This window comes from Pristiophorus japonicus, chromosome 4 (genome assembly GCF_044704955.1).
Source record: "Pristiophorus japonicus isolate sPriJap1 chromosome 4, sPriJap1.hap1, whole genome shotgun sequence".
NCBI classification, from domain to species: Eukaryota; Metazoa; Chordata; class Chondrichthyes; family Pristiophoridae; genus Pristiophorus; species Pristiophorus japonicus.
The window spans coordinates 270,378,494-270,395,358 of NC_091980.1; the positions used below are offsets into that span (position 1 = coordinate 270,378,494).

At 42.4% G+C, this 16,865-nt stretch overlaps 1 protein-coding gene across 1 annotated transcript in view; it reads left to right on the forward strand.

Annotated features, from left to right (window-relative positions):
- LOC139263409 (protein kinase C epsilon type-like) overlaps positions 1–16,865 on the forward strand; it is a 321,784-nt gene that overhangs the window by 107,667 nt on the left and 197,252 nt on the right. The window contains exon 3 of the mRNA XM_070879471.1: positions 14,643–14,706. Within this exon, the coding sequence (XP_070735572.1) occupies positions 14,643–14,706 (64 nt within the window). The remainder of the gene's footprint in view (positions 1–14,642; positions 14,707–16,865) is intronic.

Here is a 16,865-nt window from a genome sequence, read left to right on the forward strand (position 1 = left end):
ATTGTAAATCTATGGAATTCTCTGCCCCAGAGAGCTGTGGAGGCTGGGCCATTAATATATTTAAGGCGGAGATAGATTTTTGAGCGATAAGGGAGTAAAGGGTTATGAGGAGCGGAAGTGGAGCTGAGTCCATGATCAGATCAGCCATGATCTTATTGAATGGCGGAGCAGGCTTGAGGGGCCAAATGGCCTACTCCTGCTCCTATTTCTTATGTTCTTAAGAGACCCAGTTCCTGTTCCCTTGACCCTATTCCCACCAATCTGCTGACCACCCAACTTCCTTTTCTGGCTTCCATGTTAGCTGACATTGTTAACCGTTCTCTCTCCTCAGGCACTCTTCTCCCAAATCTGCCGTCATCATCCCTCTCCTCAAAAATCCAACCCTTGGTCCCTCCGTCCTTGCAAACTACCGCCCTATCTCCAACTTCTCTTTCCTCAAGTCCTTGAACGTGTTGTCACCTCCCAAATCCGTGCCCATGTTTCCCACAATTCAATGTTTGAATCCCTCACATCCGATTTTCTGCGCCTGCCACAGTACCGAAACAGCTTTCATCAAAATCAGAAATGACGTCATTTATGACTGTGACAAAGGCAAACTATCCCTCCTAATCCTTCATTTGTCTTCAGCCTTTGACATGGTTGGCCACTCTCTCCTTCCCCAATTCCTCTTCACTGTCGTTCAGCTAGGTGAGACTCCACTTGCCTGGTTCCATTCTTATCGATCTAATCATAGCCAGAGAATAACCTGCAATGGCTTCGCTTCTCATCCCTGCATCATTACCTCTAGTGTCCTCCCAAGGATCTATCCTTGGCCCCTTTCTATTTCTCATCTACATGTTGCCCCTTGGTGAAATCATCTGGAAACACTGTGCCAGTTTCCACATGTATGCTGATGACAGAAAAAGCAGCAAACCTGAGGACTGGGAGAAATTTAGAATTCAACAGAGGAGGATAAAGGGTTTAATTAGGAGGGGGAAAATAGAATATGAGAGGAAGCTTGCAGGGAACATAACAACTGACTGCAAAAGCTTCTATAGATATGTGAAGAAAAAAAGATTAGTGAAGACAAACGTAGGTCCCTTGCAGTCAGAATCAGGTGAATTTATAATGGGGAACAAAAAAATGGCAGACCAATTCATTAAGGAAGCCACCAATAACCTTCCGGAAATACTAGAGGACCGAGGGTCTAGTGAGAGGGAGGAACTGAAGGAAATCCTTATTAGTCAGGAAATTGTGTTGGGATTGAAGGCCGATAAATCCCCAGGGCCTGATAGTCTGCATCTCAGAGTGCTTAAGGAAGTGGCCCTAGAAATAGTGGATGCATTGGTGGTCATTTTCCAACAGTCTATAGATTTGGATCCATTCCTATGGATTGGAGGGTAGCTAATGTAATCCCACTTTTTAAAAAAGGACGGAAGAGAGAAAACAGGGAATTATAGACCAGTTCGCCTGACTTCGGTAGTGGAAAAAATGTTGTAATCAATTATTAAAGATGTAATAGCGCATTTGGAAAGCAATGACAGGATTGGTCCAAGTCAGTATGGATTTATGAAAGGGAAGTCATGCTTGACAAATCTTCTCATTTTTTGAGGATGTAAGTAGTAGAGTGGACAAAGGAGAAGCAGTGGATGTGGTGTATTTGGACTTTCAAAAGGCTTTTGACAAGGTCCCACACAAGAGATTAGTGTGCAAAATTAAAGCACATGATATTGGGGGTAATATATTGGTGTGGATAGAGAACTGGTTGGCAGACAAGAAGCAAAGAGCAGGAATAAACGGATCCTTTTCAGAATGGCAGGCAGTGACTCGTGGGGTACCGCAAGGTTCAGTGCTGGGATCCCAGCTATTTACAATATACATTAATGATTTAGACGAAGGAATTGAATGTAATATCTCCAAGTTTGCAGATAACACTAAGCTGGGTGGCAGTGTGTGCTGTGAGGAGGATGCTAAGAGGCTGCAGGGTGACTTGGACAGGTTAGGTGAGTGGGCAAATGCATGGCAGATGCAGTATAATGTAGATAAATGTGAAGTTATCCACTTTGGTGGCAAAAACAGGAAGGCAGAATATTGTCTGAATGGTGACCGATTAGGAAAAGGGGAGGTGCAACGAGACCTGGGTGTCATGGTACATCAGTCATTGAAAGTTGGCATGCAGGTTCAGCAGGCGGTGAAGAAGGCAAATGGTATATTGGCCTTCATAGTGTGAGGATTTGAGTATAGGAGCAGGGAGGTCTTACAGCAGTTGTACAGGGCCTTGGTGAGGCCTCACCTTGAATATTGTGTACAATTTTTTTTCTCCTAATCTGAGGAAGGACATTCTTGCTATTGAGGGAGTGCAGCGAAGGTTCACCAGACTGATTCCCGGGATGGCAGAACTGACATATGAAGAAAGACTGGATCGACTGGGCCTGTATTCACTGGAGTTTAGAAGAATGAGAGGAGATCTCATAGAAACATATAAAATTCTGACTGGATTGGACAGGTTAGATGCAGGAAGAATGTTCCCGATGTTGGGGATGTCCAGTACCAGGGGTCACAGTGTAAGGATAAGGGGTAAGCCATTTAGGACCGAGATGAGGAGAAACTTCTTCACTCAGAGAATTGTGAACCTGTGGAACTCTACCACAGAAAGTTGTTGAGGCCAGTTCATTCGATATATTCAAAAGGAAGTTAGATGTGGCCCTTACGGCTAAAGGGATCAAGGGGTATGGAGATAAAGCAGGAATGGGGTACTGAAGTTGCCTGATCAGCCATGATCATATTGAATGGTGGTGCAGGCTCGAAGCCGAATGGCCTACTCCTGCACCTATTTTCTATGTTTCTATGACACCCAACTCTACCTCACTACCACTTCTCTCGACCCCTCCACGGTCTCTAAATTGTCAGACTGCTTGTCCGACATCCAGTTCTGGATGAGCAGAAATTTTCTCCAATTGAATATTGGGAAGACCGAAGCCATTGTTTTCTGTCTCCACCACAAACACCGTTCCATAGCCACTGACTCCATCCATCTCTCCAACTTCTGTCTGAGGCTGAATCAGACTGTTTGCAACCTTGATGTCATATTTGACCCTGAAATGAGCTTTCAACCACATATCCGCAGCATAACTAAGACTGTCTATTTCCACCTCCATAACATTGCCTGTCTCTGCCCTTGTCTCAGCTCATCTGCTGCTGAAGCCCTCATCCATGCCTTTGTTACCTCTAGACTTTTCTATTCAAATGCACTCCTGTCTGGCCTCCCATATTCTACCCTACGTCAATTAGAGGTGATCCAAAACTAGACTGGCCATTTCCTAACTCACACCAAGTCCTGCTCACTCATCACTCCTGTGCTCGCTGACCTACATTGGCTTCCGGTCCTTCAAGACGCTCCTTAAAACATACCTCTTTGAACAAGCTTTTGATCACCTGCGCTGCTTTCTACTTATGCGGCTCGGTGTCAAATTTTTATCGCATAATGCTCCTGTGAAGCGCTTGGGACGATTCACTACATTAAAGGCGCTATATAAATACAAGTTGTTCCTTTTTATTGCACAATTTCTTTACTTATCTGAAATAAAATACATGTAATTCTATCCTTTTAGAAATCATGATCTCGATTGCTACTACTGCTTTCTGATCTGTTTTTAGTATGTGCTTAGCTCAGCATTTAATAAAACAGTGAAGGACGGCTTTAAAATCTCTGGTCATTGAAGTTTAAAGCTTTGTTTCTGAACAGAAGGTGAAATTATATTAGCAAGTAGCAAGTGCATTCACTGTTGGTAGGGGGTGGCGGCGGTGGGGGAGGGGTTGGGTGGGGGGCTGGATTGAGAGGGGGGTGTTGGGTGGGGGCGGGCAAAGAAACAACTCTGCACCTGTTTGGCGCTGTGTTTTCTGGTGTGATCTGCAGATACTTTGTGATAACAGCAGCGCCCTGTGCAGTTGTTGCTGTGTGCAGACAGGATGTGGACTAGCCCAGTAAAGTTTATCTAGGGCTACTTTCAGCGATGCTGTACAGTTCCTGTGCAAAAGTGACCGTTGTGTTTTAATTCTGTTTGCAGGTGCAAGTTATGGTCATTCTCAAACTGTTTACGACATTTAGGGACATGCTTGATATTATGCATGAGACCATTAATAAGCATGTGGGATTGACCATAAGTCGTATCCAAGACATTTAAACATGTGATGAAAGTTGGTACAGAACAGAAAACCTGTGATCCCTTCTTACTGAGTTCCTAACCTCCGTTATGTCACCCGGGAAAAGCACTGGTAAAAACCAGGGGTTTCCCTGCACAGAATTCAAGGGGAAGTTTCTTTGGGATGTTTTCAAACGCTTCTAAAGACTGGTTGCAGGGCAGCATTGGCAGAGCATGTTGACAGGTCACATATCTATGTTCATGGGGTAAGTGTGCATGTCACAGAGACCTGGGAAGGGAAGGAAAGAATGCAAAAAAGAGCGCCAGGAGCTTTGTTTTAAAAGTAAGGATCTCCCTTTCTAAGCTATTACATTGTCTTCCTTGGTTCCTAGTTTTGGTGTCCATGTGTATATTCCACCTGCAGGCAAGTGGGCATCCTTTTGTTGCTTTAATATTGGCTGGTTGTATTCGTGTGGCTGAGAACGTTAATCTTCATCTTTTTTTCTCTTTTTGCTTTGTCTCATTTTTTCTCTTGTTCTTTCTCTTCCCCCTCCCTCTAATTGGAAAGCCCATGGCTGGCACAGGCATGATGGGCTGAATGGCATCCTTCTGTGCTGTATCATTCTAGCTACCAGCCTACCTGATGAATTTTTCCTTGGGGCTTTATGTCATGTGATTGAAGGGTTTAAGACACCAAACTTGGGGAAGAAGGATAGGGAGTATGAGACAGGAAAAAAACACTTTAATGAAACATAGTACTGTACTGCTAGTACTTTGTTACACAGTGAAAACCAAACCGAACATAGGGAGATGGAACAGGTTAGTTCAATAATTTAGGGTCTAAAATAGTGTAGAATTACTGTTGTTAATTCTTGTTTAAAAAGTATTGAAAATTCAGGGTTTCATATTTCTGCTTTAATAAAGTGGTGCAATTTTTGTGAACTCGGAAGGTCATCACGTAGAAATGAGGCTTAATACAGAAAGCATGGGAAGAAAACAGATGTAATGTCTATAATCTATTGATCTCAGATAATCTGAGTTTAGCTACACACTACAGCCTCTGCCAGTCCAGTGGTGTCCTTTCAGTTTGCTTAGAGGGGAATTTTGCTCAGCCACCAGCTCCAGCCCAGGAAATCCCGAAAGAAAAGCCAATACTTTATGAAAACTGTATGGAATGTGATTGCTACTCGTATCTGCTTGTGCATTAATGTATCAACTGGAATTCGACAATTTGCGCAAGTAAGCGCTATAAATAAAAGCCGTTTGCAGAATAATTTGCGGGAATCAAACCGCATACTGCAGCCCATTGGGTTTTTCCTAAACTGATGGAATTTTACCAACATGCTTGTGTGAAGTAATATACAACATCCTGCAATTTCCATAGTATGGGTCAACAGTTGGGATAGTTGGCCTCTAATTGGTTCTGTTGTTGGCAGGCTTCACTCCACTTACAATTAAAGTTTTAAGTAAACACTTTGTTTAATGTACATTAAAATTTGAAGTTACTAGTAGATAACCTACCTGTTTAGAGTGACACTGATGACAGTATCCATGTTCATACTAACTATTTCTGCTCGAGGACCAGGTATGTGAGAGAGGACAGGGACCGTCATCTCTAGACTTCAACCTCCAGAGTTAAGTACATAAGACTCATCTTGAAGTTATATTAAACGGACTATTCGGAAAGTTACCATAACCGCCATGAAATTGGTTTCCTCCTCGCCTTGAATGCCCTTACCCGAATAGTGGGGCAGCGAACCAAATTGTTCTGAGTCGTCACAGAAATATGAGCGATCGGTCTCTAATTGGTTTCTTCAGCCTACTGTGGAATGTAGGGTTTCTGTTTTGTCTGTGTTCTCTTCTCATTGGTCTATTTAATGCCTTCACTGTCAGTTCACCGTCTGTAAACGGGCTAATCGATGTCTTATTCCAGGGATGAAGTTGGAAATACTTCAAATGCTGTATTTTGAACAATTCTAACATTTTGTTGCTGTAGCAATTCCTCCTAATGTTTAGAACTACTAGTTAATCTCCCATGATCACATTTGGGCTCTTGCTCTCCATTGCTGCTCAGGGTGCTGTGAGCAGTTATCACTCTCTCTCACTTCCTCCTTCCCGCCTCCCCCTCACCCCAACATGGCTGCCATTGTGTTCTTGTGGGTATCTGATTGGTCTGTGATATCGTATAGTTAGCGGAGACCAATGTTGGCACCTGACTACTGTGTCTTGTGGTTAGCAGGAACTCAAGTTCACTGCAGTCCAAACCTTTTAATAATATAGATTTAGACAGGGGTGGTGGCAGGGAGAGCTTCTGTTAATGGATTATAGATTCTAATTCTTCGACAGTTCCAGGGCACATTGCTGCCAATCAGCATAAATGTGTGAATACTTTCAGTAATGATGCTAATGGAATTTATTGGAAGGAAGGAATTGTGTTGCATTTCTCTTTGTCTAATTTACCTCTTAAGAAGCTCTTACTACTAAGGATGAGAATATTGTATTCAGCTGCTCTGAAATTCCATCCCTAAACTCTCTGCCTCTCTACCATTCTCTCCTCCTTTGAGACACTCCTGAAAACCTACCTCTTCGACTAAACTTTTAGTCACCTGTCCTAATATCTCCTTATGTGATGCAATGTCAAATTTTGTGAATGCTTGTGAAGGGCCTTGGGACATTGTACAACGTAAAAGGCGCTATATAAATGCAAGCTGTTTTTTTAATAGATTGGATTACACGGTACGTCACACACTGGTGGGGATAGCCTTTGGACTGATTTACATAGGATATATAGCACAGAAATGCACCATTCGGCCCAACCAGTTCATACTGGTGTTTATGCTCCACTGAAGCCTCCTCCCTGTTTTTCCTCACCTAAATCTAACCCTCTATTCCCTCCTCCCTCATATACTTATCTGGCCTCCCCTTAAATGCATTTATACTATTCACTTCAATCACTCCCTGTGGTAGCGAGTTCCACATTCTCACCACTCTCTGGGTAAAGAAGTTCCTTCTGAATTCCCTATTGGATTTCTTGGTGACTATCTTATATTGATGGCCTCTAGTTATGTTCTTTTCCACAAGTGAAAACACTCCCTCTGTATCCACTTTTATAATTTTACTGACCTCTATTAGGTCACACCTCAGCCTTCTCTTTTCAAAAGTATTTGACTTGATTACTTCAAGAGTTTTAATCTTGGACTTGAAGGTGATATTAAGAGTGTAAGGCAAATTAAAGGTGTTGGCTAAGTAGTAGTTTTTCACAAGAACAACCCATAAAAAGTCTTGAAAAGAAAGACTTGCATTTATGTCTTTCACTACCTCAGGATGTCCCAAAGCGCTGTAAAGCCAATGAAGTACTTTTGAAGTGTAGTGACTGTTGTAATGTAGGAAATGTGGCAACCAATTTGTGCACAGCAAGCTCCCACAAGCAGGAATGAGATAATGACCAGATAATCTGTTTAGGTGATGTTGATTGAGGGTTAAATATTGGCCAGGACATCGGGGATAACTCCCCTGCTCTTCTTCAAAATAGTGCTATGGGATCTTTTCCGTCCACCTGAGAGAGCAGGCGGGGCCTCGGTTTAACGTCTCATCCGAAAGACGTCACTTCTGACAGTGCAGCACTCCCTCAGCACTGCACTGGAGTGTCAGCCTAGATTTTTGTGTTCAAGTCACTGGAGTGGGTCTTGAACCCACAACCTTCAGACTTGGACACGAGGGGGAAGGAGAGGTGAAACACTCCTAAGCTGTATTTAAATAATCGGTTTCCTGGTAAAACCCTGGGTACCTTTTATTGGTTGAGATATACAGGCCTCCACCATGAAAATATCAGGAAATGCGAACAATTTGCTATATTGTTATTGCCGATACATTGTTACAACAACTTTGGTGAAAGGAACTAGTATGATTTTTAAAGAAATCAATACAAATACAACAAACACTTGCATTTATATAGCGCCTTTAATGTAGCAACATAGTCAAAAATTGACACAACGGCAAAGAAGGACAGGTGACCAAAAGCTTGGTCAAAGAGGTAGTTTATAAGGAGCAGGGAGAGGTTCAGGGAGGGAATCCCAGAGCTTAAAGCCTAGACGGCTGAAGGTACAGCAGCCAATGGTGGGGTGAAGGGAGTGGGGCATGCACAAGTGGAGCATCGAATTCCTGCTCCTGACCAATATCGAATGACTCCTGTTGTAAGCATCAAGTTCCATTGAGATGCAGCCCACAGTCTGACAGCTTGTGGTGCATTGAGCAGTGTGTGAGGCTAGTGGTACAGTTGGTGGAATATGGCAATTGAAGATGCATTCACTGACCTTGACCACTCGTGTGCACTCATTGAATTTTTTGCAGTACTGCATTGACTGTCATGGCTATCTGCTCCCATGGCCTTCAGAGCATTTGGCTGGAGGTCCTTCTGGCCCCCTGCGGATACAGGACATCTCTCCTCCTTTCCACCTCCTCCACGAAGGCCTTCCATGCAGCACCGGAAAATCTTGGAGCATGCTCTCTCCCATGTTGTTCCATTATTGAGTGTTTCCCATGTCAAAATCAGTTGTATAACCACTTCTCCCACCTGATCCAGCGACAATGCACCACTAAGAGGTGCAGGCTGGCTTTAAGTGGTGCTAACCTCTGACGATTTTGGCGTTCTGCTGATGCATGTCACCAATCAACAGCACAGTTAGTACTGGCTGCATGCTACAATCATTTAAATGAGCAGTCAGCACAAAGTTTGCATGCTGCCTGCATCGGACACTCAACCGACATGGGTTAATCACGCATTGTGATCCCCTAACCTGTTTTCGGAGGCTATCAAATTTTGTGCCCGAAGAATTTACCCTTACAGCCGCCTGTCCGGACAGTTATTGAGCCCATTACTTAATTCAAATTTAATTTTAACAATATACCACACAACAAAAGGACAAGCCAGCTATACTTCTCATGTCGTCATATTATTAAAATACACAAATATTGTTTTAACAACTGCAGTGCCGAATCCAGGGATACCATGCAAGGAAATCTATAATCCAAACCAGACATAGGTTTTCATAAAACAAACCTTTAGTTGTCGTAGTTGGGCTCACAAATATGATGGATGAACCTTCCCTCCAGCTTACTTATACTCCAATAGCCAGAGGCATATAACATCATGATTTTGTCAGCTTCACAGAAAATCTAATAAATTGCTAGCAATAGACATACTGCTTCAATTGTGTTGGAAAAATGAATGGGAACTGTGCTGCTTCCCAATGAATTGGTAGTGCTGCTCTCCGTTGTGTGACTTCGAACATTATGGTTGGCTGTCTGACAATGCTGCTTCATAGACTACAGCACCATTACTGAAGCCCGCTATTTCATGTCAGCACAACATCTTAATGTGCACGCATTACAGATCTTCAAATCTATTCTTTGTACTGGGTCATGTCTGTCCCTCCAGTTAACTTGGTGGTGAAGCACTCTTTTTACTGGCATGTGTATCTAATAAATTTCAATTTTCCCACTGAATAGTGGCATTGTATAGGAGTGGAACTACAGTTTGAAAAGCATTTTAGAAGTTACATCATAACTTGTTTTGACTTCTGATTAAAAAAGAAATGGATACATAGCCCACAGGAAAAGCCTCACCATAAATAAGGGATGTTAATCAGAAATGAAGAAAAAAAACCACAAGTCAATTTGATAAGGCTCCATGCATTGGGCAGACAGCAATTCCTTTAAGATTAACACTTAATAAAAGCACACAAAGTGGTCCAACTTCATCTGAGGCACAGCCATTTCTCCAGACAGTTTAGAAGATAGATGTGCTCAGTGACTTTATATTTTATGAATAATAATACTAATTTTTATTTATATAGCGCCTTTTAACGTAGTAAAACGTCCCAAGACGCTTCACAACAGTGTTACAAGACAAAACAGATAAATTTGACACCGAAATTTGACACACACAAATTTTACTTATAACTCTCGACACCAGAGGTGTGAATAATGGATTAAAATTTTCCAGCCATAATGAAAGCTGGGGCAAGAAAAAAAAGAGGGTCGAAATTGGGTTCTATCCCGATTGGGGGTGGTAACCGAGTCAGGGTAGGACTTCCTGTGCCCGGCGTGGAAGTCCTACCCCAGCCTCGAAATTCGGGTTACTGCCTCTCACAGGAAGTGGAGCGCAATGTCGGGGTCCGGGGCACTACGCGGGTAGGATCGGCAGGGTTATGCGGTTTCTCTGTGTAGCGCTGATGCATTTCAATGCCCCTACCCTTCCGTTAAAGGGGAGGGCCGCTGCAAACTTAGCGCGTCCTTTGATGGCTTCCACTGGGCCACCAGGGCTGTGTGGTGTCGTGGCCCAGCCTGGCACCCAAATGGAGTGCCCAGCTGTACCATTGCGGTCCGAGCCATGCGACATTGCTGGAGCACGAGCCGACTGGCGAGTCGGCCAAAGAAACAAAAAGCGGCGCACGGCACAGTGCACTTCCCCTTTAACTTCCACCCCAGGAGCAGAGGTTGGCCTAGTTCGTGACCTGCGAGGCTGGTGTGGGGTCAGCGTGCATGGCAATTACGTCATTGGCGGAGGCGTGGCTGGCTAGTCGTGCCTCCGCTAACTCCCGCGCAATTTCGCGGAAGCCGGTAGCGCCCTCCCACTCACGAAAACAATTTTGTGCTAACTGGAGGTGTAGAACAGGGCAATTTTGGCCCCAGAGGATTTAATAAAACGGCTTAAGGACTTGATTGATTCCCAGTTGAAGACTGTGATAAAGAATATTTGCATAATAGATATGCTTAATTCACCTTTTAATGATTCCTAGTGTAGTAAAGCTGTATAGAAATCACACTCCAATGATGTGAGCTTCTGGATATTTGACTTCACTTCTCATAAGATCACATTGTCAGACCAATATTTGTGCTTTGTTTTTTCCACAGTAAGCTGGAGAATGTCATTAGATTGAAAATAAAATAGGAATATGTAGTTTTGACCATTTATACCAAATTGCTTGTAAACTTGTAACCCATGGGCATGCTGCAGTGCATTGTTCAGCAAATCCAAGAAATGGCTAAGGAAAGTACTGCAAGATGACTTCATTCAGTAATGCAACAACTCCAATAAACTAATACTGAAAAGTACAAGTGCATAAACTTGGTGTACCATTACTGGACTTGAGCCTTCATTAGAGACACCATGTGTATAGTGTAAAGTGGGTGCCATGTGGCTGTACAGTTGGTCAGTTTACAAAGGACACTGGAATAGGTACTTTTCTTGCCCTTGCTGGCTGTTACCATTGCCTCTTTTTTGTCTCTCAAAATTACAAGATGAAAGGAGATGCAGGAAATAGTTTCTGTAGGAAAGCAAATGGTATGTTGGCCTTTATTGCAAAAGGGTTGCAGTATAAGAGTAAAGAAGTCATACTGCAATTATATAGAGCCTTGGCAAGACCACACCTGGAGTACTGTGTATACTTGCCTTAGCGGGAGTGCAATAAAGGTTCACTGTATTGATTCCTGGGATGAGGGGATTGTCCTATAAGGAGAGATTGAGTAGACTAGGTTTATATTCCCTAGTGTTTAGAAGAATGAGAGATGATATCATTGAAACATATACAGTTCTTAAGGGGCTTGACAGGGTAGATGCTGGGAGGGGGTTTCCTCTGGCTAGGGAGTCCAGAACTAGGGTTCACAGTCTTGGAGTGAGGGGTGACCATTTAGGACTGAGATGAGGATAATTTTTTTTCACTCAAAGGGTTTGGAATTCTCTACCCCAGAGGGCTGAAGATGCTCAGTCATTGAATATATTCAAGACAGAGATCGCTAGGTTGTTGGATACTGAGGGGAACCAAGGAATCTGGGGATAGTGCAGGAAGATGGAGTTGAGGTAGAAGATCAGCCATGATATTGAATGGCGGAGCCTACTTGAAGGGCCGAGTTGTCTATTCCTGTTCCTATTTCTTATGTTCTCGTGTATGTAATCTGGCTATAACATTTAACACATTTCTTTAGCTTCTCATTACCAACAGAAGCACATGAGCCCAAACTGAGGACTCAGCAGTTCAGTTGAATCGCAATATTTGGACTTTGTAATCCCTTAACAGCAAAGATTGGTTTGACCAGCCACTTTAGGTATAATATTTTACCACACCTGTCATCCTGTTTACCTGGAACAGGCAGAGGTGTTATCCGAACTCCATTGGTCTGATCTGGACTAATTGGGATTCCCCTGAACTCATTATGCTCAGTTGCAATAAATGGGATACCTTTTTTTTTTAAAAATGGAGCTGGTTATTACAATACCAAGTCTCAAATGTACTGAGAAAAGCAATATGCAGCGCCATCCTCACTGCAGCTGAATATATTTCTCCAGGGATGTGTGTGTCTTCTGTAAAAAGTTGAACTGAGTATCATTGATCCTAAATAGGCAGCTTACAGTGATGTCATTGTATATCTGTTTGCTGAGTCAACCTTGGCTGTATCAGGCTCCACCTATATCAATGTGTTGCATGTGAGTTCTGTAGTTTCAGTATGTCATCCTGGCATGTTTACATTATTCTTTTTGGTTAGTTTCCTCCTTTCTCTCTCTCATTCCTCTCTACGCACACATGCACACACGCAGAGTGATGATGAATTCCATTCTAAATGAGCACTAACAAAGCCCTGATCTTTACTGTTGTGTACAATATAGTGAATAACTCCGAAGCTGCCTTAACTGTTCAGCTGATTAACATCCATACTTCAGTCATAAGAACAGTCCATTTCACTCACTTATGCCAAAAAAAGGACAACCACCTTTGGAGACTGAATCAATTCACTCATTCGCCTTTTAGAAAAAATAAAATGACAAGTCATTTACAATTTACCCAAATGATAGGCTTCTAATAGTGACCTAGCCTATTCCAGCTTCGTGATATTACCTGAACCATCAATTATCTGACCTCCCTGAGCTGCATTCCTGCCTATTGATTTTATAATATTTTTTAGACACGTGCCTCTATTTTCTCGGACAGAAAATGGAATGGAGAAAAGGGCAAAAATAACGTTAAAACTTCAATCACTTTGTCCAGATTTCTAGCTTTCAGAAAGTTAACCCACAGTATAGAAGCTTAAAAAATTGTCGATCGATGAAACAGAATGAAAGAAAGACTTGCATTTATATAGCATCTTTCACGACGTCTCAAAGAGCTTTACGGCCAATGAAGTACTTTTGGAGTATAGTCACTGATGTAATGTGGGAAATACAGCAGCCAATTTGCGCACAGCAAACTCCCACAAACAGCAATGTGATAATGACCAGATAATTTGTTTTTATGTTGATTGAGGGATAAATATTGGCCAAGACACTGGGGATAACTCCCCTGCTCTTCTTTGAAATAGTGCCATGGGATTTTTTTTACGTCCACCCGAGAGCAGACGGGGCCCAAGTTTAATGTCTCATCCGAAAGACGTTGATCTGACAGTGCAGCACACTCCAGTGCAGTACTGAGGATCAGCCTAGATTTGTGTGCTCAAGTCCCTGAACCCACAACCTTCTGTCTCAGAGTCGAGTGTGCTACCCACTGAGCCACAGCTGACACTGAATGCATTGGATTTTGGATGGTTTTTGTAGAGCTTTTTCTATAATTAATATTTATGTGCAGTAAGTAAATGGAGTTTGATTCTTTTGGGAGCTTTAAGTTAGACAGAGGATTAGATCACTTTTGTGTAGAGTAAAGATATGTGGGCTATCATGGATCCTTCGTGTAACAAGGGACAACACAATTACACTTAAGTGTAGGAAAATTGGGTCTCTGGAGTAGAGGAACAATGTGCTGAAGAAGCATTGGACAACATTTCACAACATCAGGGAGGATGAGAGATTTCTAGATCACATCAAGAAAGTAGTCTGGCAAAAGACAGTGCTTGGTCAGTTCAGGACATGTAGTAACAGCAAAAGACAATCGAGGAGATGGGAGACAGATAGACTCCAAGAATAGGAAAATGGAAGGAGTGTGGGATTTTCCTACTCGTCCACAATAACTTTGGCAAAAGAGCTGCAGAAACCCCAGAAGAATAGCATGTAGACTTTTTTTTCCAGGCCTTCCCACCATTGTTGCAGCAGATGAGCGAGAATTACTGTGGAAATTTCCCCCCAATTTCTCTTGGTAAGGTGGCATCAGTGATGAGGGATATGCCATTTAAAATTGTCACTAAGTGAATGAGAAAAAAGATTGCACATTTTTTTACACATAGGGTTGTTGCAGTATGGAATGTTTTTCTACAGAGTGTGGTTGAGAAGCAGTTTGTTGTGTATATCGGGAAAAGTGGATAACTATTTGATGTAGAGGAAAGTACAAGGCGGGAGGCTGGGATTCATTCCGGATTGCTCTGAATGGCCGCCTCCTGTGCTGTAAACTTCTGCGGTTCCACCGGTCTATGGACGTGTCATCAGAGTTGATCTTGGATTGGCTAGGCTTCATTATGTTTGTTCATGGGTGTATATGATATAACTTAATTTATTTTTCTTTGTATACTTCCTCATGATTGCATGTGTTTCTTTGCTAGGTTGATTTGGAGCCTGAGGGCAAGCTTTACATCCTGATAGACATGAAGGAGTTGACTTGTGAAGGTAAGACCCAGTCTGTTGTCAACCAACACATACATGTTGAGCCCAACACTACTTTTGCTGCTTAAGTCAATTAACAAACCATTCCTCCTCATTTTGTCTTTCTTTTTGTGTTCAATAAAGCAGAGCCATAGACCTTGTTTGGAAACAAAATAGCAGATAGTGCACATTATCTGTTTTGAATTGATAGTTGTTTAATTTACTGTTATTTAAAGAAAATGTATTTTGGAGATAATTTGAATGTGTCAGTCGTGACTAGAAATGTTACGGCTCCAAGTTTGTTAGTACTGTAACCTAAGACACCATCATCCCAATTTTTTTTTAAATTAGTCAAATTCCACAAGTTGAATCCTCTGTCGGGATTAATTCAGTGAAGTATTCCAATCCTCAATTTCTTCAAAGGTCTTTTGGCTGAAAAAGTACCCTGAAGTAGGTAGATCTTATTTTTGGGAAAATAAAGCCAGTATTGATTGAAGTTCAGAGAAGAATCTAAAAGGTATTTTAAACAACAAGTTTGTGTGTGTTGCATGTAAATATGTACTGTAATGGAGACTGAAGATAGGCCAGTTGAATTTGGACACAGTCAATCTCCCGGCACAATATACATCCTATTTGATATCTGAAAAATATTGAATAAAATGGAATTAAAAAAAGACTTGCATTTATATAGTGACTTTCACCACCACAGGATGTCCCAACACACTTTACTGCCAATTAAGTACTTTTTTGAAGTGTAGTCATTGTTGTAATGTAGGAAATACAAGAGCAAAAAGGTAATTATAAATGATACAAGACCATGTTTAGGCTACAGTTAGCATACTGTATACAGTTTTGAGCTCCTTATTATAGAAAATACATTTTGGGGCGGAAATTTGGTCGCGCCTCTGTTGCGGTGTTAATCCAGATTGTGGAACAGAGCGCTATGGGAGGCATTCCACGCCTCTTTTTAGGGTGCTAGGCCGGCTGAGCAACTAAAAATCCCCAGGTAACCAGCCGGCCTCGGAGTGCTCTGAGAGGCATCCGTGGAAAAAAAAACCCTAAAAAAAAACCCCACCAAAAACATTTCCAATACATTACTGATGCCATATCAACATAAATCACAAAAATAACAAAATAAAAAACAATCACACTTGCATCAGCTCAACATTACTTTGCTCACTGCGGCTGGTACAGTCTGGAATGCCAGCTTTCACAGCCGTTCCCACCAGGGTGTGCAACAGGGCGCTACGGATCAGGCGAGTTTCAAATTTCGAGTCGGTGTCGCAACCAGGGGCGTTGCACACCGGCTCGCCTCTCCCGGGAGTACTGCTCTGCACTCCCACAAACCCGGCGCCGAATGTCCCGGCGGGGTGCTGAAGGCTGGCCACCCATCTGGAAATGCTTCCTGCTGCCATTACCGCCATTCCAGGACGTCAATGAACCGAAAATCCGACCTCGAGAGTGCACAGCATAAATTTATCAGGGATGACAAACTTCAGTTATGATACCGAGACTATTTTCACTAGAACAGTAAGGCTAAAAGGAGATTTAATAGAGATTAAACAGTTTTGGTAGGAGTAATCGGGAAAGACTATTTCATTTGGTGGTACTGAGGTGGAAAGATTAGTGTCAAGGAATCATCAACTTAAAATTTTTAGAGAGTGAGGAAGGGGTTAGAAAAAATGTCTTTATGCAGAGAATTGTTGGAGCATGGAATGCTTTACCATAGGGAGTAATTGAGGAAGAGACCATTGCATCTTTTAAATGATAAATGGGTAAATATTTGAAGCAAAGGAGGATACAGGGGTATGAGCAGAGACCAAGGTGATGGTATTCGTTTTGGATCGCTCGAGCAAAGAGCGGGCACAGGCATGATGGGCCGAAGGGCCTCACTTTGTGCTGTGACACTTTTATGGTTCTAAAACAATGGTTTGAAGAAAGTGGTCATAGATCTGCATTTAAAGATAATGCCCGTCTTATATTGACAGACAGGAAATAGAGACTATGTCATGGACATCTGTGTGATCTGAGCGAGATCTTCACCAGCAATGCTGACTGGATAATGACATGGTCTCCTCTACTTTTTTTGTCAAAATTTGACAACCAGCCACATAAGGAGATACTAGCACAGATTTTGATGAACGTCTTAAAAGAGGAAAAAGAGGCGGAGAGGTTTAGGGAGG